Source organism: Notolabrus celidotus, chromosome 5 (genome assembly GCF_009762535.1).
Source record: "Notolabrus celidotus isolate fNotCel1 chromosome 5, fNotCel1.pri, whole genome shotgun sequence".
Lineage (NCBI taxonomy): Eukaryota > Metazoa > Chordata > Actinopteri > Labriformes > Labridae > Notolabrus > Notolabrus celidotus.
Genome location: NC_048276.1, coordinates 28471340 through 28497404, shown reverse-complemented (window position 1 = coordinate 28497404; position 26065 = coordinate 28471340). Strand labels below are relative to the sequence as shown.

The window sequence follows — 26065 nt, the reverse complement described above, 5'->3', positions numbered from 1 at the left end:
TAAGTCTAAAATAATTATCTGGAGAACATGTCAGATGGGAGCATTTACTCTTGGGGCACTGAGTTTGCTGAAAAACACTGGCAACAATATTTACACGTAAGACTTAGTAATCTGCTCCTGTCAATAAAGAAGTTCCAAGAAGTTCAGACTCATGGACGTATTCTCAGTGACGACATCCATTATTTCTGAAGAAGTGTTATGGAGCCCAAAGATGGTAATTAGAAAAACATAATCTGACTATCTGACTTCAAGAAACTGGTGGTTGAGTTGAGGACATAGCCTAGCCACATGGCAAACAGCTGCCATTGCAACAGATTCTCATCAATCTCCTTACTGGATGGACAGGATGGACAGGATGTTGGTCGACTTTTTCCTATCAGAGATGGTTAGGGTCCAGTAGCTCCTCAGGCTGCTCTCACATCTGTGCCCGTTAACTGTCATTATTTTCCACTCTCAAGACCAGCCTGAGCCACACTAATGTTTTTATCACAGAGCCAACAAGTCACAAGTAGAGCGTACACCTAAACCGAGATGAGTGCTCGGGTCAGAGTCTTTCAAAATGAGCTGAATTACCTGGTAGGGCTGACCCGGTCTGCAGAAACTGTAGACTAGCCTGCTGCTGTTTCTCCTGCAGTTTCTCATTACAGGGGCCGATACAGTGTGGTGATACAGTGTGGTGATGCAGTGTTCTTAGGTAAGTTAAGGAGAAGGTTAATATTTAGTGTTGAGGGTTGACAGTGAACTTTTCAAAGGGAGAGATGGTTTCATACGTCTGAATGAATGGAAGCCGTCATGTTACTTTGGTCTTTTTTGCCCTCCAGGCTGCTGCTTTGGTCACATGACTGAAAACTATGAATACAGGGAAGAATTTTCTTGTATTTATTTCCACTCGCATTCTTCATATTGTTTTGATTGCAGTCAGTCTGACTACAAAGTGAGATTCCAGCACAAGATTGTGAGGCTAATCTTAACCTTGAAATTGTATTTCTGAGATGTTTTAAACTCATCAATAGAATGTCTAACATGAGGCCCCCTTAAGCAGCAACCTCTGGCCTCTGGCACACTAAAGCCCCGCCTCTTTGTCTCTTGCTTGGCCAAACAAAAGTTAGGTTGAGTCGGCATTTCCAATATGGCGACTGCTGATGATAGGCTTCAAAACTCAGCTTCAGAAACAAATGGGTGATGTCACAGAGACTTCTTCCATGTATTGTACAGTCTAGGGTAACTTGTACCCCATAATTTTCAGTGTTTTCAGCTTCAAGGCAGCTTGAAAAGGGAAACTGGTTTAAGTTAATGTACACTTATTTCAGAGCTCAGGTATAAGAAATCAAGCAGACTATTGTGAGCGGAGATGTAAGTTTACTTCTTTATTCTGAACTTCTTGTATTTGTTAAACTTGAACTTCACAAACGATCCCATCTCACCCTCTCTGTAAGTACTCCTGATAAACAAACCTCCAGAGACATCCATTAAATTACTGTTGACTGTAAACACTATTGAGTGAGGGTTTGAATATTTAATGTGTCCTAATGAGTTATCAAGAGGCTGGATACGATTTGGGGAATCCTCCCTCTGAGTATTTCACCACACTGAATGCATTTTGCCATCACAACAAGAACAAACTGTATTATTCGTAGAAGTAAGCAGAACCCAAACTTAGACTTTAGTGTTATTGTAAATCAGGCATATTGTCCCTTTAATCATCTCTCTTGTTATTTGGAAAATTAAATTTGAAAGAAAAAAAAAAGGCAGATTTTTGCTTTTGAGTGAAACCTGAAGGCGGTTTGTTGGCTTGTAACTTGAATTTATTTCTCTGATTAGCTTGAATCCCTCACTTTTGATGCTGCTAAAAGGACACAAGTCTTTGGTTGAGCATGAGAGTTTTGTCGATTCTTATTTTTCTCAAACAATTGGAATAATTTGATTAAAATTTACTACACAGACTGCACTCTTCTTCTTCTGTTTGATGTTGGTTGGCAACTAGTGTTTAGGACACATTAGCCCCCCCCCCCCCCCCCTTCCAGTGGTTGGGGGGTGTAATTGCAGGTTTAAACACTTGTTATATTTATTAGGGATGCACCGAAATGAAAATTCTTGGCCGAAACCGAAAATGAGGAAACCAAGGCCGAAAACCGAAACACCGAAATAAATTATTATGCCAATTATTAGTAGGGAGTAGGCCATGAATTTTCTGTTTGTGTTGCACAGGGATGTTCTAGGCCATTTATTAGCAGACACTTGAAGCTAGTTTGTATAGTAGTTTGAACACACTGAGTTAAAAGAGCTCAAAGTTATAGACAGAAATGTCAAAAATATTACAACTGTCCCCGGTCTCCCCTACCATTGCATTTATGGCTCTGACTGTACTAACCTCACTAAAATCAAGGATCTCATTGAAAATATCAGACAATGAGGGTGCATGCCCCTCATCTGGTTCAGAGAGACAAGTCCTTTTTTCTGCGCTCTGTTCTCCTTCTCCTGCGCTGTGCACTTCTCCGTCTCCAATCGGGTTCTCTGCATCCATCGAGGCCTGGATCATTTCTCATATGTGCTGCTTTATTCCCACATCCAAGTAATGATCTTTATAAAGCGGATCAAGTACAGTAGCAATGAAGTGCAGAGGATCCAAATAGATCTCAGTGAAACGTGTGCTGACAGACTCTAAGAGTGTACTTTTCATTGTTTTCACTCAACCTCTTTGCCTAGAACACACTTTAGTGCTGCAATTAAAGGAATAACGGATGCAGACATGTTGGCCCTTATCCAGACAGGCGTGAACTGGCCGTGTTTTTTTCTTGTGTCATCACAACATTCTGTTTCGGCCGTGTTGTTTCAGTGACAAAAGTGTTTTGGCCGTGTGGTGGCGTGACCCTGGCCGTGAGGCAATCGTCCAGCGGAGCAGTGACCAGAAATGAGGCTTCGAACTCAGTATCAAAGTTTACACACAAAGTTTATTCATGCAGCATGAGAGAGAAGTTACAGCATACTCAAGAGCATCTGAAGTTCTCCGCCGGATGACAGAGATGCTCAATACTTTATAGTTCTTCAAAAGCATAAGGGAGGAGAAAGGGAGGGGGGGAAACGTGTACGTGTCATCTTAATACAGTTGTTCATACACAAAGAAAAACAAAGGGAGGGGGAGAAAGGAGGGGGGGGGGGGGGGGGGTAACAGGTGTGGGTGGGTTGCAATCAGGGGTGAGCAAAGGGTCTTGTCAGGTGAACATTGTACCCTGGAAACAACAGAGACATTACCTCAGTTTAGTGGTTTACAAAAAGCACACGTCTGCACATATCCTATTCATCTTACGACATTTGTGGTTATCAAAAGCATATATCAACAATTCTTTAAAAAAGCATACATCGGCATTACTGATTATTTGTGTAATCATAAGGTACTCATTTATCTTAACACAAACCGTTTGTCATCACGTTACCAAAAAATCCCCTCAACTTACAACATTCAACTGCATCCGGGCTGAAGACATTCGAGCTTGCAGAAACGCAGGTTCTGTCCTTGACCTCACCTTTGTTCAGAGATCTGCACAGTTCTCTGGCCTTATGCCTTACTATTTGCTGACTACTTCAATAAATTATATATAATGAAAAACATATGAATACAATTGTTAAAAGAAGAATACATGAGCAAGGAATACATGAACATAATAAGAAACACTTGATTATCTTCAAGGAAAATGTATGATTATAATAGAAGATATTAATCAAGATTCCACAGCCGAAAACCAAAAAATGCACTTTTGGGCCATTTTAAGCCGAAAATTTTCGGTGGCCAAATTTTCAGTGGATCCCCAATATTTCTATTGGAAAAAAATCAGATTACAATAATTATCGTTATCGATTCATCGCCCAGCCCTACCTGCTCAGCACGTAACAGAGAGGGAGTGAGACAATACATCCATGATTTTTTTCTGTGAGTTGTCATGTTGTAAGAGATACTTTGATTCGGAAGGGATACAAAAAAGGAGATTATCAAATCTGTTACAAGTTGTTTTCGCACTTTTTGCACTAGATTAGTATCTTTTACCTGGGAACCTCTGCTAATTTGTGAATTACCCCTGACATCAGAGTTTGGTGTGGTGCATTCACACTGGTGAAGTCTAACCCAAATTATCTAAAACTCTTCCAAAAGGCTACTTAAAGCTACAGCCTCAACTACTAGGAGCTCACCTTAAAGCCTGCAGCGCTACCTGCCTCCTGTTGCCTGTCACTGCTGCTCCTGCTGCCACCATGTCCCTAAAAGGTTGATTCATAAACATATCAGAAATATTTTATCTGTCACATTTGTAAATTAGCATTTTAACATGACATATACTGTACATATTTATAAAAATAATCCTATAGACTTTTGTTGAACACTACTTAATTTTTTTTTTTTAACTGTAACTATTTTTTGTTTGTTTCTACTGGCCCTGTATTGTATTTATCATTATTGTTTATTTTTTCTTCTTTTTTACACTGATATGGATCTATGGGTCTGAAATTAAATATAAAGTCAAGTAAGTCAAGTATATCTGAACACCCCGACACACCTTGAACTTCCTTATAGTTAAAAGGAGCCTAACAAATAAACTTTCCTGGCCTTAAAAAGCTGTTACTGGCTACAGGCTATACAGGAATCTAGTGGTAGTACATGGACTTGGACACCCAAACATTAAAATGATATCACATACATATTAATGATGTGACTGTAGTAATCATTATTTTGATTTAGTGACATTAACAGAGTGTTACATGTATTAAACACAGTAAGTCTATAGCAGCTTGCTCCATGGAATTTGAGGGAACTTTTCACAGCGTTTATAGCCCGCAGTTTTTCAGTGGAAAGACGAGTGAAACGGCGGCGATGAAACAGAATCAGCGTACAGTGGGGCCGACAACAGGTTCACGCAACTTGTCCAGCCAATTAGAAAGCTCCCTCTCTAACCGCTAATCAACTCTGGGAAGACAAAGGAGCTTGTCATTGATTTTAAGAAGACCCCCACTGCCTTCTCCCCTGTTTTTATTGATGATCTAGAAGTGCACATTGTGAACAGGCACAAATATCTTGGCACTTTTATTGATGACAAACTGAAGTTCGAGCATCAGGTTGACGCTGTCTGTAAAAAGGCCCACCAAAGAATGTACTTCTATCTGAAGCTCAGGGGTTTTTTAATGTCAACACAACTTTCATGAAGATGTTTTATTCCTATTTTATTTAATCGCTTTTAACCTTTTCAATGGTGTCCTGGTATGGGTCAACAAGTCTAAAAAATAAAAATAGTCTGCAGGCTATAGTGAAGATATGCAGCAGGGTTGCGGGCACACCCCTGCCTGACATGTCAAGCCTTCACTGAGCCAGGACCCTCAGCAAGGCCTGGTCCATCGTGGCTGACCCGTGCCATCCTCTTTTTCTTGAATTCCACCGGCTTCCCTCAGGCCTCAGATTTGCGATGCCAAAAAGCAGGACAAATAGGAAAAGAAACTCTTTTGTATAGATAGCAGCTAGCCTGCTGAACAATACCGCATAACTGTTGTTTCCATGTTGTTACTGTTGTTACTGTTTTGAATGATTTGATGTTGGTGTGACTTGTTGTACTGTTTTGTTTGTGTCACCGCTGACTGAAAGACAAATTGCCACCCGGGGATAATAAAGAAGTGGAATGGTGTAAAAAACTTAATTTTTTTCTGCTGGGTTTGAAGAAAAGGTCATAATACCCATCTGTACTCATTAGTAAGTGAAGTAATTTAAGACTATTGCAAAATCTCGTTTTCCAATGCCTTTGTATCAAGCAATGTTATTATTCCCCTTGTTCCTGTTATGATGGACCAATCATAGCTAATCTCCAATCCTCTGTCCTGATTGTTTAAGGGGCGGCTCCTACTACGTCCTCCGATTGGCTAGAAGTCCGGCACAAGAGGCAACCTCCGGTCTCTGGATCCATCATCAGTGACAATAAAGAAAAGGCCACACTCTTCCGCATCCACCTGGAAAACACCCACTCAACCCCAAACCACCCACTCTTCGACAATACATGGAAAATACAGGTAGATTCAGAAATAATCAAACACGACCACCAACAGACCAACACAGCCCATCCCATTGCAGACTCCCACCCCCTCACAAACTCTGTCACAACCCAAGAAATCCAACTACACCTGAAAAAAATGAAAAACAAAGCACCCGGAGAAGACAACATCCACACCGTCCTCATCAAACTAGCCCCAGTCACCTTCCTTCAGCACCTCGGACAGCTCTTCACCACCTGCCTCACAACCGGACACTTCCCCTCACCCTGGAAAACAGCAGTCATCACAATGATCCATAAACCTGGTAAAGACCCCCACAACCCCACAAGCTATCGCCCCATCAGCCTCCTCAGCCATATTGGAAAACTCTTAGAACGCATACTCACCTCACGACTCACCAACCACATAGAATCACTCGGACTACTTTCACTTCACCAAGCAGGATTCAGAAAAGGCAGAACCACCACAGACAACACCCTCCGGCTATCAGAAGACATATACAGAAATTTCAATAAAAAACACATCACCCTGGCAATATTCTTTGACATAGAAAAGGCATTTGACAAAGTATGGCACAACGGACTCATCTACAGACTTCTGGACAATAACCTCAAACTCCCAAAACCCACCCAAACCATCATCTCAAACTTTCTCAGAAACCGTCAAATCAAGGTCAAAGTCTCCACCTCCATCTCCACCCCCTTCACCCCCCAAGCAGGAGTCCCCCAAGGTTCAGCCCTCAGTCCCCTCCTTTTCCTCCTCTGCATCTCTGACATTTACTACCCCCCATCCACCATAGCCAAAGTTTCCCAGTTCGCAGACGATCTATGCTACTGGTCCACATCCAAATCCCCACAGCTCGCCACCTCCAAACTACAACAATGCATCACCGAAATAGAAGACTGGACCAACCTCTGGAGAATCACCCTCAACCCTGTCAAAACCAAATGTGTAATCTTCACCTGGAACCAACACCTGCAGTTCAACAGCATCAACCTCACACTTCACAACCAGACAATAAACATCACCAAACAGGCAACATTTCTCAGAATCACCTTCCAAAACAATATGACCTGGACCAAACACATCAATAACCTGGAACACAAAGCACACACCCGTCTGAACCACCTCAAAGCCCTCTGCGGAAAGCATGGCGCATCACCCTCCACAATAACAAAAGTCTACCTCGCATACATCCGTCCACTGTTTGAATACTCTGTCCCAGCCTGGATCACCCTCTCAGACCACCAACTTCACCGTTTACAGTTAAGACAGAACAAAGCAACCTGCAACCAACAACCCTGCCCTCCGGAAAACCATCAAGGAAGCACACGCCACAATCAACACCCCCCTGTCATTCATCATTCAACTCAAAAAAGACCTCCACCCACTGAACCCTCCATGACCCAGAAACATCTGCCCATCCACTGCTGCCTGAGCCCATACCACTACCACACATACACACACATATACACAGTACACTTAAAACATGAAACACAAATACATTAACAAACGCACACACTCTTTAACTCTTTTACTCCACTACCTTAGTTTATTTTATTTTCCTTATTCTTTGTTTTTCTTTCTCTTTTTCACTACTTTACTTTACTCTATCTTTATTTATGTACCTCATTATTTCTTTATTTCTCTACTTTTCTCTACTTTCTCTTCTTCCTTATTTTTTTATGTATTTATTTTGGTGCCTTGGTCCACAGTATCCTGTAACCTCTTGAGTCCTTTGCCTCCCTCCTCCTCCCGCCACCACAGATAACCATGGACAGAAAAGGGTTAAAACACCCTGAGCTGTCCCACCAGGCTCAAGAATCACCTTAGCCTTAGCCTAACCTCCGGTCTCAAACGATGAGGCCCATGCGGAAGTGTTATAAAGTGCAATACATCGAGAATCAGCTTGAGGCTGGCTGCAGAAACACCGGAAACCACATAGACATGAATGGGAAAAAGACGATCTTTGCAGCATTAATAAACATGTTTACAGCCTGGTTCAAAAAACGGCTTGGCCCTACGAAGCTAATCTCTCTATCGGCACACACTGTACGGGGGGTGAATTTTTTTCTAACGTGACGGTTCAGAAGATATTAAGATTACGAGTTTTTGCCCAAATAAGGACATGACTGACGTGACTCCCGGTCGGGAACACATAGCTGTTGGCTAGGGGGCTCACACTACACACCAGTCTGCCTGGTTAAGTTCCGCATTTCCAATATGGCCGCCGCCGTCGATTGGCTTCAAAACAGCGCTCTGGAACAGATGGGTGACGTCACGAATACTACGTCCATATTTTATACAGTCTATGGTCCGGCACTATCATGACTGCACACGCCGATCTGTGTTGGGGGGCTCAGAGGAAATCTGGTTGGGAGGGATAGTGTTGACATTCAAAGTCCCTCTCTCTGAACAGATGTTTATATATATTGTCTTCTACAATCAAACAACAAATCACATAAAACCAGGCCGTTATAAAATATGTTGATCGGCAGCTAACATGTCTGAGAGAAAAGCTTTTTTATTCTCTAATCCTTATTTGCAAATCTTTGTAATTATCATACAGCTTCTTTTAAAGATTAACAACCCAACAAATATCTACGACTGTGGTTAGTGCCAGAATTAATGAATGAGTGAATGAATATTTATTTTGGTCATTAATTTAACAAGAACAAAAGTCTCCAGTTTGTGTGAGTATCTAACAAAAAGAGATAACACAATTTTACATGTTCATGCTAATTTGTTTCACACAACAAAATTCACACAACAACAACAACTACAACAACAACAATGAGCAAAAAAGGAATAGGCTGAAGCCCAAGGCTTATTTTTGCCTATCATGTACAGTCCATAATATAACACAATAACATCAGCAGTACCAGGAAAGAAAGTAAACAAAGCAGTTTTCCTACATTACACTGCTTAATTCTTATCAAGGCCCGAGGACTGACTCCTGCTAGGAGCAAAAACATGGTGGGCCATGTTTTTACTGATTTATCACTTTATCAACAGAATTAAAAATAAATGATCTAATAAAACAAACACTGTTAAAAATCTGGATCAAAGAAAAATATATTGTTATATTTGTTTAGATTTTTTTTTATTTAGTTTGTTTTTTTGTAACTGTGTGGTTCCTTAATTATAACAAGGGAACATAGCTCCATTACAAAGCATCTAAATAACAATAATATGTCCACTGTGTGGCGCAGTTGTCTAATTCCTCAACCAGGACTTTTACTTTGAAAGTGAGAACAGGAAGTGTGTGTTTCATTGTTCTGTGTTTGTTGACTCTGGTCCTCGCGCAGCCTCCTCCGGTTGTCGCCATGGTGCAGATGATGGAGTCTCAGTGTGAGTATTTCATGTATTTCCCGGCGGTGCCCATCACGGATCTGTCGGACCCGGCCCGCTACCGCACTCTGCCCCGCCGAAGCCACCTCTACCTGGGCGAGACGGTCCGGTTCCTGCTGGTGCTGCGCTGCAGGGACGGCGGGGCGACGACACCCGAGCACGGCCCCGGTAAGAGAGGGAGGGGGGGTGCCTGCAACCGACCGGCTCAGGATGAAGGGAGGAGGGGAGAAAGGGAGGCAGAAGAACTGCAACGTCGATGTTAGAATAAAACAGAGAATAAACCAACACCTTTAACGTTAACTATAGAGCCGTAAATCCTTTAATGCTGGGCTTCAGTTCAACCTGATAGTTTGTTTCCCAATGCAAAGAACACGAAATCCAATTCAAAAACAAAATATGTGTAACTGGTCTGCAGCTAGGGCTGGCTCTGTACACCAGTGATGTATGTTTTCTTGTTGTTTTCTGTGTTTGTGCATAAGGCTGTAGTATGGGGCGCCGTTTATAAAGTTGTGTACACTGAAAATAACAAAAACAAATCTCCACATTTAGCTCCAAAACGTCATAAAAACGGTGTGAGTTTTTAAAGTCACATTTTTGTATCACATTAAGAGCAATATTTGTGATCTTCTTCACATTTCATTTTTTTATTAAAAAAATATATATAAGTTACAATCAATGTGAAATAGAAATGTTAAATGTTGCTCTGTGACCCTAAATATTTAGCTATTAAGCAAATTCACACTGCCGCCTATTGGAAGCACCAAAATAAAAGCTTCACACTGTGATACTGCGATGTATTTAGTCCATAATGATGTAAATGTGCTCATTGTTCTCCTGCAGGGGGCGCTGATGGCTCTGCAGCAGGTTTTGGGACTGAAACGGCCAGTAGCCGGGCGTGGAGGGAGCTGGCGGGCTCTCTGTGCGCTGTGGCCAGCGTGAGTCCAGGTGAGAGCAGCCGCCATCGCAGCAACCACCACCAGCATCAACACGACTACCAGAGCAGTGGGGACGAGGGCAATGAGGACGGCGAGGAGGACTACATCGCCGCAGCAGAGGCGGCCATCGCTGCGCTCGGCAGCAGGGTGGACTCCAGGTGTCGGAGCTTCAGGGACTGCAAGCCTTTGCTCATCCACAATTCATCTGGGACGGCGGGGAGGGAGTTCCGCAGGGCGCCTGTGCAGGTACAGCTCTGATGGTGTCACACTGTCACAACTATCCAGAGTGGCCTGCCTTTAGTGAGGGGAAGGAGGGCTCTCTGCATCAGCTGTGTGCCTTTGAGTGGTCTATGACTCTGTGTTCTCCACTGTTAGCTGGATTCACATCAACAGTAAATTCAAATAACTTCGGTCTTGTGGAATGAACCAAATGACAGAGATTTGAAGATGAACTTGACGTTAATAAGACCCGTTTCCTTCCCACAGGGTGCGTTAAATGAATGAGCGGAGTTAAAAGGAAGAGCACCGATGGTGGCGAAGGCCCTATTGTAACCCTAAGGATTGTTCTTTCATTTTTGGACCCCTGAACGTGAATGAAAGCGTGGATATTTTTGCACACTCATCGGGTCTGGTGAAAATTGCAAGTTATTATAGGTCTCGCGAAAAGTTCTCAGTAGCGCCCCCTAGAGGTAAAAAAACCACCCTAAGCATAGAGTTTCTTTGAGCTACATGCATGAAAAGTTCTACGCATATTCATGGCATCAGGATGCACAAAAAAGCCTCTTGCACCCATATTCGAAACTCAACAGGAAGAGCGCCACCCAGCTTTGAACATGAAAAATGGCGTCCTAATAAGGGTGCATACTTTCGTTATCTTCTCCGAAGCCATTTCACCGATTCAGTCCAAACCAAGGGCAACCTATAGTAGACACATTGATGATTAATAACTGTTCGAAGAATTCCGTTCAGACTAAAATTGTGGGCGTGGCAGGCGTTGAGGCGGGGCATGAAACGCACATACAGCTTTGAATATGAAGAATGATGCCCGAATAAGGGTGCATGCTTTGGAGAGCTCCTCCTAGAGTTTTTCCCCGATTCAGTCCAAACATGGCACATTCTATAGCAGACATATTGACGATTAAATTATTGTTAAATGAATTCTGTTTAGACAAAATTTGTGGGCGTGGCACACTGTCAAGTTCGGAGGTTTTCTTGGCAATCTGCCAAAAACTTAAAACATTTGCGCCACCTAAGGCAGTATATACTCTCAGATCTCGCTTTCCCATCATGTGGTGGCAAATATCATGCAGGGGTTTACATGTGGCGGCGGCTCGCATAGGCGGCGGCTGCGGGCGCCGCTTGTGGCTTTAATGTGTTATTATTACCCGTCTTTCTTACTTTTCTTCAGGCTATCTAAGATGCTTGATTCTGATTGGTCAAAACCCCTTAACAACCCCTTGACAACGGTTATTAACTTTGGGAAATACCAGAGGCAAACTGATCACACGTCATGTCAAGTAAATCCACGGAGAAGAGTTCTGGCACATTTTGCTTCTACTTGTTAACAACGTAGACCGTACGGTGAGGTGAAACCGTTTGCTTCCGTTAGCATCAAAACAATGTGGCTAAAACTTTAGCTTGGGTTAGCATGCTAAATCGACAGGCTATGGACATTTTCATATTGGATCCTTTCCAGCTATATTAGCAACGGCAGCGGAGCAGGTGAGAGATACTTTAGGTTACCGATCGCTGCAAAGAAACTTAAACCATGATCGGTGGTGACGATAGCAGCAGTGTTCAAAGTTGTGACATTTGCCTCGTTTATTTTTAAAAGTAAATACTAGCTAATCATACATTATCCCTTACTTATTGCATTAATTATGTATAACCTGTTTTTGGTGGTGCAGATTGCTGTCTTATAATGGTTATATAACTGTATATCTCTGTTGTGTTGCAGCATGAGGTCACTGTAACCCCTCTTGCTGCTCGCTCTGAGGTATTGATCCTGATTTCTTCCGTATTGATCCGTCTGTTTGTCCTCATCAGTCTCCTCTGGACGAGCCGGTGGTCCTAACAGATGAAGTGATCTTCCCCCTCACCGTCTCTCTGGACAAACTGCCTGTCAGCACCCTGAAGGTCAAGGTGAGGAGGAACATCTGTCCATCCGCCCATCTGTCTGTCTCAGTTTGTAAGATTCAAAGGCTTTCTCCAAACATTGCGTCATTTCAGAGCATGCATCAGGAAATGCCTCCCCCTCTTCCTGCTCTCTGTGGCTCTAAATGGGGCTGTCATTTACTAAATGAACATCATGCTGTATAGAAGAAGACTGATATACAATGAGATGAGTCGCCCCCTGCTGGACATTTGAGAGAATGCATGCTTTATTTACAAACAAATGTAGCACTCTAACGTTGTATAAGCACCTGGGTTGATTAAGTCATGGATTATGTGTGTGTTTGTGTTCAGGTGATGGTCACAGTTTGGAAGAAGGAAGCAGAGAAAGCCGAGGTGCAGGAACTCGGCTACCTGAGCGTCCTGCAGCAACGAGAGCCGACACACACCTTCAGACATGACCTGAACACCTTCAAGGCTCAGGGTACGGCACACACGTAGCTGGACTTCAGTACTCATGAGGACTCTAAGCGAAGCTTGGGGCTCAGTTATTCAAAGATTTTAATCTGGACTAGATTGATCTGGATTTGGAAATCCACTTCTTTCAATCCAGGATCTGGTAACCCAGATTACTTTTGTCTTAAATCTGAAATTAGACAATGACATTTTTCAACTCTGGAGAATAAGCAAATAAAGAAATTTGCGTCATTCGGCGCATATAACTTGCTCCAATCACGCTTTCACATCATTTGCACTGCACGACAGGAACTCCTCGTCTTATTATCTATTGCATCGTAACATTGACTTTACATCTAATTCAAGAATGCTTTTATCTGTTACTGGTGTGAAAGCAACATAAGCGTCTTTCAGCTTGTGTGGATTTTGGCGCCCCCTGTAGACGAAGTATGTAGTCCCATTTAGAGCTCTGGTAATCCAGATTTGTTAATCTTTAAACTCAGTATCTGAAACAGATTGAATCATTCCTTTGTAACGATGGATTCATTGAAAAAAGTAAAGTAGATTATGGGATCAAAAAATTATTTTTTAAATCTGGATTACTCTGATCCCAATAAAGCTTGGTGAAATATGTACGTTTTTGTTTTTATAAATGAATCTGGATGAGATCGGCCTATTCCAGCCCAAAAATTTCAAGATTATGATATCCAGATCACCCGAGTTTCAACTGACAATGCATACTGTGTCCACAGGGGGGCGCCAACATCCACACAAACTGTGAGCTCTAATGACTGTTTGATGTCTGATACTGAGGCTGTTTGGTACAAAGACTTTAAATGGCCTTGTGTCTTTGGGTACTTACATAAACATGATTTGACAAGCCAATGGAGCGAGTAAAACAAAGTATTCCAGTGTGAAAATACTGCATTAAAAACAGACATGACTCTGTAGTGGAAATCACTGCATTAAAAACAGACATGACTCTGTCGTGGAAATCACTGCATTAAAAACAGACATGACTCTGTAGTGGAAATCACTGCATTAAAAACTGACATGACTGACACACAAATAAAGCGCCAGTGTGAACAAAACATAAGAGCAACATATTTAAACTAATATCTACTTAATAACCTGTGTTCCAGCTCCAGCTCTCTGCATGGGTCAGGATAATCCTAATTGTCTGGATCAAAGTTCTCCCAATCTTATTCAAAAGTTTTCAAAAACACAAAGAGGTTTGATCAGGATAACAACTAAGATGAGATCACCTCATCCAATCTGATCTGAGGATGAACTTGTTTTGTTACTTTAATCTGCTCAGTGTGCCGCTCTGGGATTATATTCTAACAAACTTACTGTTTCCACAGTGAGCACCACTCTGACCGTCATGCCGCCTCCCACCGTCCGCTGTAAACAGATGACCGTCTCTGGGAGGCACCTCGCAGTCCTCAAAGGTTAAACATCAATCCTTACCCTTTTATTGACCTGACCAGCATCTTTGTTTCAGTTTGATTTCAGATCTTATCCATATTTTAGCTCTTACTTTAACTCTCTGTATGTGTCTGTGTTTTTAATGTGCAGGCTGCTGAACAGAATTCACCCTTACAGGAATAAATCATGGGGAAATAATTTTGTTAAAACAAGCTGTGCTGAGGAGAAGTGAAATAAAGAGATCCCACGTGTGACACTAATGATTTCTTCCCTTCCCACTTAAATATTTAACCGCTCAAAAGTTTGTAACATGTGAGAGCAGAAACTATGTTTTGCTCCAGAGTTTTGAACACTGTAGGTCAGAGTTTTCTAATTCAGAAGATGAATCAGGATCTAACTTGAATGGATGTTGTTTTTCCTCCTGTCAGTGTTGAACGAGTCGTCTCAGGAGGAGGTGAGTGTTCGGGACGTTCGGATTTTACCCAACCTCAACGCCTCCTACCTTCCCATGATGCCGGACGGCTCCGTGTTGCTGGTTGATAATGTGTGGTATGTACAAAGACGTGTATGTACGTTATAGACTCCTAATTTTATGTTGAAAAAGTTGTGTAATGCTAAACAAACACCTGGAGGAACATCTCCCAACTAATGAGGTTAATGATCAACAGGTTAATCACATGGCTGGGTATAAAGAGGACACTCCAGAGAGGCCTCAGAGGGAAAGATGGGAAGAGGTTCACCACTCTGTGAGAGACTGTGAGCAAAAAGTTCAACAGTTTCAGAAAAATGTTCAAAGAGTTAAATGACAGAGAATTTGTGGATTTAATCATCTAGAGTACATAACATCATTAAAAGAGTCAGAGAATCTGGAGACGTCTCCATACAAAAGGGACAAGGACCAAAACCAAGACTGGATGCACCTGATCTTCAGACCCCCAGGCAGCGCTGCATTAAAAACAGACAGGACTCTGTAGTGGAAACCACTGTATTAAAAACAGACATGGCTCTGTAGTGGAAATCACTTCTTTAAAAACAGACATGACTCTGTAGTGGAAATCACTGCATTGAAAACAGACATGACTCTGTTGTGGATATTACTGAATATTGTAGGTTTCTGAAACCCACTCTAGATGTTAATGGTTTGATCTGGCAGCACTCTCTCTTCCTCTCTCTCACTTTCTCATGCTCCGCAGCCATGAGTCCGGTGAGGTAGGCATGGCATCTTTCTGCAGGGTTGACAGCCTTGCCTGCCGCCTTCCCAGCATGCTCAGCGCCTTGGAGGAGCACGACTTCCTGTTTCAGCTGCACCTCAATGACATTCCGCAGGACGACTCCAACGAGGTTTGGACGTGTTAGTGTTGTGTCACAGCTTTAGGTTGTTGTCTTGTGTTGTCTTTTCTGGAATTCGTTGTTGGAGTCATGGCGACCCTGAAAAGGAGATTTAAGTTCTCAGACAGGCTTTACTGGTCAGTCCATCAGTGTTATCTGAAGATCAAGGGTTATGTATCTCTGAATGTTTTTACACTTCTATCAGTATATTTGTGTGAATGTGTTGAATGTTTGATTTCCAGGGGATGGAGGTCCCTCTGGTCGCTGTGTTGCAGTGGTCAACTCCCAAGATGCCTTTCACCAACTGCATCTACACCCACTACAGGTGAGCTCCATGCAGGGCAGGTTTAAGACATGGAGAACGAGTTATTCAGATAATTATGTTCCATGTAAAAGTCTACTAATATCCAATAATCAATGTGCAATAAAAGGCAAGGTGCAAAAACACATAATGCACATTTATACCTTTATTAAAGGGAATGATATCCAAAGATCCTTTAACACTAAAGACTGTACCGATTGCACTCATTATTACAGATTTTTTATGTCTTGTCATAATTTGAATTTTGAATTTGGTGTTGACTCTAGAACAAGAGCTGGCAGGAACGGAACCGTTGCAGCCTTTACGCAAATAAATCATAAAACTGCAACAAAAAAAACCAGCCGCAAAAATAAATAAGGATCATCCCCCGTCTCCTCCTTCTCTCTCTCTCTCTCTCTCTCTCTCTCTCTCTCTCTCTCTCTCTCTCTCTCCCCCCCCTCAGGTTGCCCAGTATCCGCCTGGACCAGCCACGGTTTGTCATGACGGCAAGCTGTCCGAGCACAGTGCGGGTGAAGGAGCACTTCAAGGTCAAATACGTTCTGTTGAACAACCTGCAGGACTTCCTGGCTGTTAGACTTGTCTGGACTCCAGAGGGTTAGTGTGTGTGTGTGTGTGTGTGTGTGTGTGTGTGTGTGTGTGTGTGTGTGTGTGTGTGTTTTTGAATTTATACTTTCATGAGGCACAGACCTCAGTTTCACACTTTGAGGGGTGAATTCGCTAAGAACAGATTTCATCTGCTGATTGCATGATTGCATCATCTGCTCCAACTCATGGTCTAGTTCACAAAACATACTGCAAACATTAAATCACTCATAACGATCTTTGCCCTGTGCAGTTTGCTCTTGTTTTGTGTCTGATTGTGGAGATGAGCTGTCGGCATCTCCTCCCTCTGCTGCACAGAGCTGAGCTGTGAACTCTCATCCTGACAGAGCTCAGATCTGTCCACACACGATGAGCTAATTGGAGAAGGAGAAACTTTGACCTCTCTATTTTGTTGTCAATTTTAATTTATATTGCGCCAAATCCCAACCCGGTTATCTGAAGTCTCTTTCCAAACAGAGCAGGTCTAGACCGTACTCTATGGCTGCATCTCAAAGCTCTTAACTTCAGTCTCCTCTCTCCTCCCTTCACTGCCAACCGGAAGTAGTTACTGACCCACCGTATTAAGTGGCGTCCCAAAGCTCTTAACTCTGCTCGGAGGAGAGAGGACGGAGGAAACATGAGTGCACACTTCGCGGAAGACTTTTCTCTGACAGACACGCCCCCTTAACAAATACCTCTCACTGATTGGACACTGCGGTGGCTCGGACTTCTCTGAAACTTCACATCACCTGAGTTTAATAATAGAGAAAAGATGGGCCTTAAAACAGTCACTAAGGGTGCCCTCAAACAGACCTTAAAACAGACACTAAGGGTTCCCTGAAACAGACCTTAATACAGTCACTAAGAGTGCCCTGAGACTGATCATTAACAGTCACTAAGGGTTCCTTGAAACAGATCATAAACATACGTTGGTTTCTAAACAGTCTGTATGTGATGAGCTGAGATTGAAAAGTGTTTGATGTAAAATACTGAACTCAAAATCATAAATTCAATATAACAGAGGATAGATTATCTGATTGTTTTTGTCAGATTCACTGTCTAACGAAATAGAGTAATAGAGTCTAATATCATAGATAGAATATATATTAATAATCAGTTACTCCTCCTGTTAGTTTCCCTGTTTGTTCTTGTTTTCTTCATGAAGAGAAGTCTGACAGTAAAGTTTGTCTGTTAGTAAAAACGCTTGTTATATTTCCTGTCAGGTTAAGGCTGATCAATAATGAGCACAGGGTTTGAAAAGAGTTGCATGATTTGTATTTCCTGTAACACATTTTACCCATGAATTGATCCGTAATGCTTCAGGACAGAATAAACAGAGAGCAGATTCTCTTCATGTGCAGGTGTTTGTTAAACAGGTAAATACAGAGACAGAGCTCTGTTACTGTTCATATTTATCAGAGTTATTACAGTGAACATGTGTGCAGACACAAACAGCTGTTAAAGCCGTCATCACAAACCGACGTCGCTTCACATGACGCTCCGGAGGAAATGACGTCTCATTTCTCTTAATAAAATCTCCAGCCATCTGCCTTTGAATCATAACCACAGTTAACTGAGTGTACTTCCCTCAAGGAGCAGGTTTAGAGTGTCCTCTTTGTCCAATATTCACAGATTCAATTTCAAAGTATGTAAGTGTGTAATTATATTTGTGTGTGCATGTGTTCAGGTCGTGCTCACATCGAGGACTCAGCGCTGGCCGCTGTGGTCTGTCACACTCCTCTCAGTAACCTCGGTCAGTGCAGGAAAGGAAGCACTCTGTCGTTCAGCGTGGCCTTCCAGATCCTCAAACCGGGACTGTACGAGGTGAGTGGCTGTGAGATCCAACTCCTCCTCTAGCTTCACTGTTTGATGCTAACGTGTCTTCACCTCTCTTGAACCCTCTGCAGCTGAGCCAGCACATGAAGCTGAAGCTGCAGTTCACAGCCTCAGTGTCCAACCCTCCACCAGACGCTCGGCCGCTGTCACGTAAGATCAAAAAGTCAACGAGCTTCTGAGTCTGTTTCTTCACTTCAGATTACAAAGATAAAAAAATCTGTACTCGTCGTCTGGATGTTAAAAGTTCTGTTTCTGTTTGTAACACAAGAGCAGAATGCAAACCATCTTCTTCCTAACCTGTGCAGGTAAAAATAGTCCGTCCAGCCCGGCGGTTCGAGACCTGCTGGACCGACACCAGGCCAGTCTGGGTCGATCTCAGTCATTCTCACACCAGCAGCCGTCTCGGTCTCACATCATGAGGTAACACACAGACACAAACACACACAATATGAGTTAATTCTGGTCAGTTTATCTAAGTTTTAGATGTCGATATAACAGAGCTAGGACGATGTTAAGGACAGCATAACTGGACAAAAATGTGACACTTTGTAGACCATGTCAAGTTTCATACAACCAGATGTGTGGGTGCGTGTGCGTGTGTGCTTGTGTGTTTGTGTGTGTGTGTGTCAGAACCGGCAGCGCCATGGAGCGGCGAGCTATCACCCCTCCTGTTGGCTCTCCAGTCGGTCGGCCCCTCTACCTCCCCCCGCAGGACAAAACGCTGCTCTCGCTGGACAAGATCGCCAAGAGAGAGTGCAAAGTGCTGGTGGTGGATCCCATCAGTTAGGGAACAAGGACGCAAGGAAGGACAGCAAGGAAGTCAGAGAACTCAAGGGAGGAAAGGAGGATAATCTCGGCCTCAGCTCACCTTCGTCTGTAATTTGAATCTGCTGCCTCGAGTTTCAGAAACACTTTAAAAGGAGTAGAAACACAGAGACGAAGAAGGGGACAGCTACAGACCTGCAGACCATATTAACCACGTCCCTATGTGGTCACACCCATTCAAACCACGCCATATATGTTACCACACTCACTCGAACAACGCCCATTTTCATATTTGTTACTGCTGATTGACATAAAAAACCTGCCGAGTCCCAATCAAGGCCACAGAGATTGATGCTGTGTTGACAACAGACCAATGCAGATCAGCAATTAATCAATACTTTTTTGATCAATACGTTATTTTAGACACTGTAAGGTAAGAGTTTAGGAAGAACCAAGCAGCAACGTCTGCAGTTCCTAAAGTGTACACTTGAGGCTGTCGCCAAAAGCCAAGACAGCCCCCTTAGCGTCCATGTTAAAATGTTCTTTTAGCTTAACTCGTTGACAGTCCTGATAAAAAAGATGGCTTGGGATATTTGCTCATTCATTGATTTGTACACACTTTATGGAGGATGATTTTTTAATAACACATCTGATGAGATATTCAGAAGGTAAGAGTGAAACATGAACATGCATAATTAGGGGCACAGCTGAGTTTGTGGACATGTGCTTACACCGCCTCAGCTCCACTACAATGCCTGTTTCTTGGTCACTCTAAAGCTAGATTGAGTTAGCGTTTCCAATATGGTGGCCGCCATCTCTGAACAAAACGTTCCTGTGAGAACTAATGGCTGACGTTACTGAGACTACCATGGTTTACACCAAGACAAAACAGTATCTCAGTGCTTGATGTGCAAACAAGCGGCAACCTCTGCTCCTAAAATATGAAGCCCATGCGGAAGTGCTAAAAACTCTGGCTGCTTGAGGCTGGCTGCAGAGACACCGGAAACCACATACACACCCATTCAAAAAAGACAATATTTGCAGCAGCAATAAACATGTTTACAGCCTGGTTCACAAAACAGTTAAGGTCCGAAAAGCTAATTTCTCTGTCAGAACACACTGTACGGGGGTGAACTTCTTTACAACAGTTCAGAAGTTATTAAGAATACAAGTTTTGCCCACTGACAGGCGGGCACCCTGTAGCTGTTAGCAAAAAGGCTAAAGGCCTGCCTCTTTACCTCACAATATCTCAACAGATGTTAGCTTGCGTTCAGCATTTCCAATATGGCACCTCAACGATAGGCTTCAAAACAGGGCTTGAGAAACAGATTAGTGACATCACAGAGACTACGTCCATAAATTATACAGTCTATGTGTGCAACCTAAACACAGCTTCCTAAATCCATGATTAAGTAATGAGTCTAGCACTCACTCATCTTTAGCTTAGCATTAGTGTTTAAAACTCACAGATCAAGTCACAGGGTTACTGTTAGGCCACAGCTGTGATTAGTTTGTTTAAGTGAGTAAAATGGATTAGAAAGTGCAGGAATCCAACATCCAAAACCCTGAAAAGCCCTTAATATATTAAATTCCAGGATGTAATTTAAGTTTGGGTGTGATCTTTTTGTGACCCAAACGGCCCAGAAGCAGAAAGTGAGCTATTAAATATATGAATACAGAGCTCCTCACAAAATGTGCTTCAAACAAATAAAAGCAGAACAGACGAGGTGACAAACTAACAAAAACGTCTCTACGGAAGACTCAAGTTTGTTCAGAACATGAAGACCATGTGTACACGCGTTCCTTCCTCAAACACCTGGCCAGAGGATGTTTTTAACTTATCAGTCAACAGTCAGCAACAAAACACCATCCTTCTTCACCTTTGTGCTGCAGATTCAGATACACTCACACAGAGAGGAGTGTTGTCTGCATACAGAGAGAGGCTGGGAGAACACAGTCAGAGATCTGTGTGAGATATTTTCATCATGTATTACCATGTTTCTGTGTTATTAGGAGGGAAATCCAAAGCAGAGGAAGTTACAGGAAACTGTCTCAAACTGAGGACTGACGCGTTGTGGCTGAATTCACCTTTAAGTCAGTATTATTTTCTGTTCACACTCAGAACCAACATGTCTGTTATGTAATTTTAAAGAATGTAATATAATGCTTAAACAAGAAACAACATCTTTATGTTTCCTTTATTCCACATCATCTTGGTCTTGCACTTTGGTCCACATGTTGGTAAAGCTAAGGATGGGGAGCTCAAATGTTATCACGTCTATCAATCTCATTTCATGGCTTTGAGATTGATAGCAGCATCAAAGACAATTAACAGTAAAAAAAAAAAACAGAAGAAAGATCTGGACATATTTTAGGTGTTAAACACCTGAACACAGCTAGCGTTAGCATTCAGCCACTACCTAGTTAACAATTAAGTTTTAAAATCAAAGATACAATGGTAAAGGAGAAATGCTCACACAAGCTGAATGGTTATTATATAGCGGAATACTTTGGGAGTGCTCATGTGTATGTTTCTCTTTTTACTTCAAGTTAGCTAGCCAACAAGACGATTATATTACTATTATATTCACCTTAATAATGCAGTTGTTTCCTTTTTAAATGCTATTTTTTATAATGTTGGCAGATTAATTTGATTATTTGTTGATTTGATTGAAGTAAACCGCTTCTTCAGGAGAAAGATTTGTCACCTGATGGTAAGGTAAGTGGGCAGTGTTTCAGTTCAATAAGTGTCCCATCCTGCTATCTGTCACGTCAGTCGAATGCTTAGGTGCCTGTCGAAATAATGGGCTGAGAGTCTTTGTTAAACCGTAGTACCAATGTAACGTATTGTTGGGTAGCTAACATCAAGTAAAAATAAGCATTAGTGCTACAACAGTAGTCACCCATTAAAAACAAAAGTTTCACCTGTAACCCCATTGAAAGGTCCAAAAAAGCAGTGAAATCTTCCTTTTTCCAAGTTTTCTAAGTAGAGGTTTCACAAATTTGAGACTGTGTATTAAAGCGTCTGTACACTCTCTTAAATAATGTAGGGCAGAACGGAAGATCAGACAAGTCCAGTTGTAGTGGTCCTGGTCCAATGTGGTCCAAAGGTGAAAAAAAATAACAGAAATCTCCTTTTAATGCATTTTCACAGACAGAATAAAAGTTTCACAAATCTGAAACTGTGTTTTAAAAAGTCTGTATTCTACTTCGGATGATCTGATCCAGATTTTACAAATCCTGGTGAAGTGGTTCCAGACTAGAACTTATTTTGGTTAAATCTCTACTTTAGACGAACCGGAAGCCAACTTCAGCGTAGTAAAAGCTGCTGTTGGTAATCACAGAGTAAACATCTGTCCAGAGAGGGACTTTGAATGTCAACACTATCCCTCCCAACCAGATTTCCTCTAAGCCCCCCAACCATAGACTGTATAAAATATGGATGTAGTATCCGTGACGTCACCCATCTGTTTTTGAAGCACTGTTTTGAGGCCAATCATTGGCGGGAGCCATATCGCTGCTGTCGAGCATAAAGAGGCGGGCTTTGAGCCTCCTAGCTAACAGCTACAGAGTTCTCACCTGTCAATCAATTCAGCTGTGCCTCTCATTGGAAGAATTGTAATCTCAATACCTTTGAAATTACTGCGTTAGAAAAAAATTCCCCCCCCCCCCCCTCCGATCCAGACTACACTTGTTTTTTGTACTAGGCTGTAAACATGTTTGTTTCCGGTACTTCCAGAGCCAGCCTCAAGCGAATCCTCGATGAACTGCAGTTTTTAACACTTCCGCATTGGACTCGTATTTTTAGACTGCAGGTTGCCCGTTGCCCCCAACACAGATAGGCGTGTGCAGTCATGATAGTGCCAGACTCATAAGCAATCGGAGAACGTAGTAAGAGCAGCCCCTTAACCAATCAGGACAGAGGATTGGAGATCAACTATGATTGGTCTGTCATAACGGGAGGGGGGAATAATAATATTGCTTAATTCAAAGGCATTGGAAACCGCAGAGATTTTGCAATAGTCTCAAATTGCTCCACTTACTGATGAGTACAGATGGGCATTATGCCCCTTTCTCCAAACCCAGCAGAAAAAATAACGGTTTTTTTTACACAATTTCTACCAACAGCAGAATTAATATGTAGATAACAATATGTAGTAAATGGCAATACGCCAAAAAATGTAATTTGATATAGAATTCATATAGCTTCCCGTGGCATACCATCTGGTTCCATAGTGTAGCGGTTATCACGTCTGCTTTACACGCAGAAGGTCCTGGGTTCGAGCCCCAGTGGAACCATGAATTATTTTCTTTGTGCAGTTTTTACACATCACACACATTTATATAACACCTGTAAACATCCAAAAACAAAGACAACATAGAAAGTCAAATTGAAAGTCCATATCCGGTTTGGAGATCCCACTTTCAAAATAAAAGCGGTTGACGCGTTGCCGTTTATACTATAATTTATTTATTAAAAATATCTGTTGTCATCATAGACTGTGAATAAAAAGGTTGTCATGTGTTTTTGTAGCTTTCAGAGGACCTAGCAGTGTTTTCACGATGTATCACTAACTCTGTTATTGTTTTTTAGAATTAGTAGTAGAACAACAATTAAATATCATATATAAAAAAATAATATAAATAATACATTAATAATATACATTCACAGCTTGTGAAACATAAATATCAACATTAATTCACCAGCACGCATTTATTTTGGAAACTAAAAGATGGAGATGCCGGGGATTGAACCCGGGGCCTCATACATGCGAAGCATGCGCTCTACCACTGAGCTACATCCCCATACAGCGTGGTAGACGGCCCAGAAACCATTATTCAAAGATAACAGGAGCCGGGATGTTAGACTTTTTTTATGAAAACAAAACGTATTCCTGATGGTCTTAGGTTGAGATCATAGACTGTATAAAATGAGGTATAAAAGAGAATAATAATTTCAATCATATTTTTGCGTCAATAAATGCAGCAATATTAAAATACAGCGTTAAACTGGGTGATGAGGTTCTATTGCTTTTATTACATCATTTCGACTTTATATGTCACTAAAGTAGATTTTATTTCATTATTAGGACTTTTTATGTCATAATTGTTTTACTTTTTTATCATGTAATGTAATTAGGATCTTTGACATGATTTTCACTTAACTTCTCATTATCACTACATTCTGTGCAGCTTTGTATATAGGTTGTTTGCAATAACGTCATGCCAGTGAAGTGTGGAATTCAAATGGGGGTCAGGAAGTAAATTTCAGAATGGACGCAACCAAGGAAAGCCTGTACTGTGCTGCTCTAGACTCCGTAATAAAACAGCGATACCAAAAAAAAATCTGGATTATGTCGGAAGACATCCTTCTCTCATGAGGACTTCCACTTTTTTAACTGACCTGAGCTTATTTCTGAATTTGTCTGCCGTTGACATCACTATCTACCTCTTCCTCCAGACTTCATCTTACACCACTGAGCTGAAGCAGAGTACTTCTTCAGGTCAAACACGTCCAGGTCTTTCTCTGATTACAGTAAGATGGAGACCAGAGCTGACCACTGAGCAGGAGACAGTTTATCTGTGTGGAGACGTCCTGAATTCAGGGACAGTTGGATCTCGTCTTCAAGAGAATGGTCCTTTAGCTCGTTCAGACAGTAGAGCAGATTGATGCTTCTGGTTCTGGTTCGGTTCTTGTTCAGTTCTGGTTCTGTTCTGGTACGGTTCTGGTACGGTTCTGGTAAGGTTTGGTTCTGGTTCGGTTCTGGTTCAGTTCTGGTTCGGTTCTGGTTGGGTTTGCTTGAGTTTGGTTCTGGTTCTGTTTGCTTGAGTTTGGTTCTGGTTCTGTTTTCATGAGTTTAGTTCTGGTTCTGTTTGCTTGAGTTTGGTTCTGGTTCTGGTTCTGTTTGCTTGCGTTCGGTTCTGGTTCGGGTCTGGTTCGGTTCTGGCTTGTTTCTGGTTCTGGTTCGGTTCTGGTTCGGTTGTGGTATGTTTCTGGTACGGTTCAGGTTCGGTTCTGGTTTGGTTTTCGTTCAGTTCTGGTTCAGTTCTCGTTCTGTTTGCTTGAGTTTGGTTCGGTTCTGTTTGGGTTTTCTTGAGTTTGGTTCTGGTTCTGTTTGCTTGAGTTTGGTTCTGGTTCTGTTTGCTTGAGCTGGGTTCTGGTTCTGTTTGCATGAGTTTGGTTCTGGTTCTGCATGGGTTAGGGTTAGGGTTAGGGTTAGGTTCAGTTCTAGTTTTAACCCTAACTCTAACCCTAATCCTAACCCTAACCCTAATCCTAACCCTAACCCTAATCCTAACTCTAACCCTAATCCTGACCCAAATCCTCACCCTAATCCTAACCCTAACCCTTATCCTTACCCTAACCCTAATCACAACCCTAACCCTAACCCTAACCCTAACCCTAATCCTAACTCTAACCCTAATCTTGACCCAAATCCTCACCCTAACCCTAACCCTAACCCTTATCCTTACCCTAACCCTAATCACAACCCTAACCCTAACCTTAACCCTAACCCTAATCCTAACCCTAACCCTAACCTTAACCCTAACCCTAATCCTAACTCTAACCCTAATCCTGACCCAAATCCTCACCCTAATCCTAACCCTAACCCTTATCCTTACCCTAACCCTAATCACAACCCTAACCCTAACCCTAATCCTAACCCTTATCCTAACCCCAACCCTAACCCTAACCCCAACCCTAACCCTAATCCTAACCCTAATCATAACCTTAACCCTAATCACAAATCAAACCCTAACCCTAATTCTAAACCTAATCACAACCCTAACCCTTATCCTAACCCTAACCAAAATCATAACCTGAACCCTAATCACAACCCTAACCCTTATCCTAACCCTAACCCAAATCATAACCTTAACCCTAATCACAACCCTAACCCTAACCCTTAACCCTAATCAAATA

The 26065-nt window shown here is 42.2% G+C and overlaps 1 protein-coding gene and 2 non-coding genes across 3 annotated transcripts; 2 read left to right on the top strand and 1 right to left on the bottom strand.

The window, feature by feature from the left end:
• Positions 1-9194: 9194 nt before the first annotated feature.
• Positions 9195-19730, top strand: LOC117813372 (microtubule-associated protein 11-like). Its single transcript, XM_034684549.1, has 13 exons — positions 9195-9543; positions 10216-10556; positions 12357-12452; positions 12777-12906; positions 14243-14329; positions 14735-14855; positions 15500-15647; positions 15878-15960; positions 16400-16551; positions 18227-18363; positions 18447-18525; positions 18681-18795; positions 19006-19730. Exons 1-13 carry the CDS (start codon positions 9351-9353, stop codon positions 19160-19162), a joined length of 1839 nt encoding a protein of 612 aa, XP_034540440.1. The 5' UTR covers positions 9195-9350; the 3' UTR covers positions 19163-19730.
• Positions 19731-23366: 3636 nt separating this feature from the next.
• On the top strand, positions 23367-23439 carry trnav-uac. Its single transcript has one exon. It is a non-coding gene; the product is annotated as a tRNA-Val (tRNA).
• A 435-nt stretch (positions 23440-23874) lies between these two features.
• On the bottom strand, positions 23875-23946 carry trnaa-cgc. The gene has a single exon. It is a non-coding gene; the product is annotated as a tRNA-Ala (tRNA).
• Between the last annotated feature and the right edge of the window lie 2119 nt (positions 23947-26065).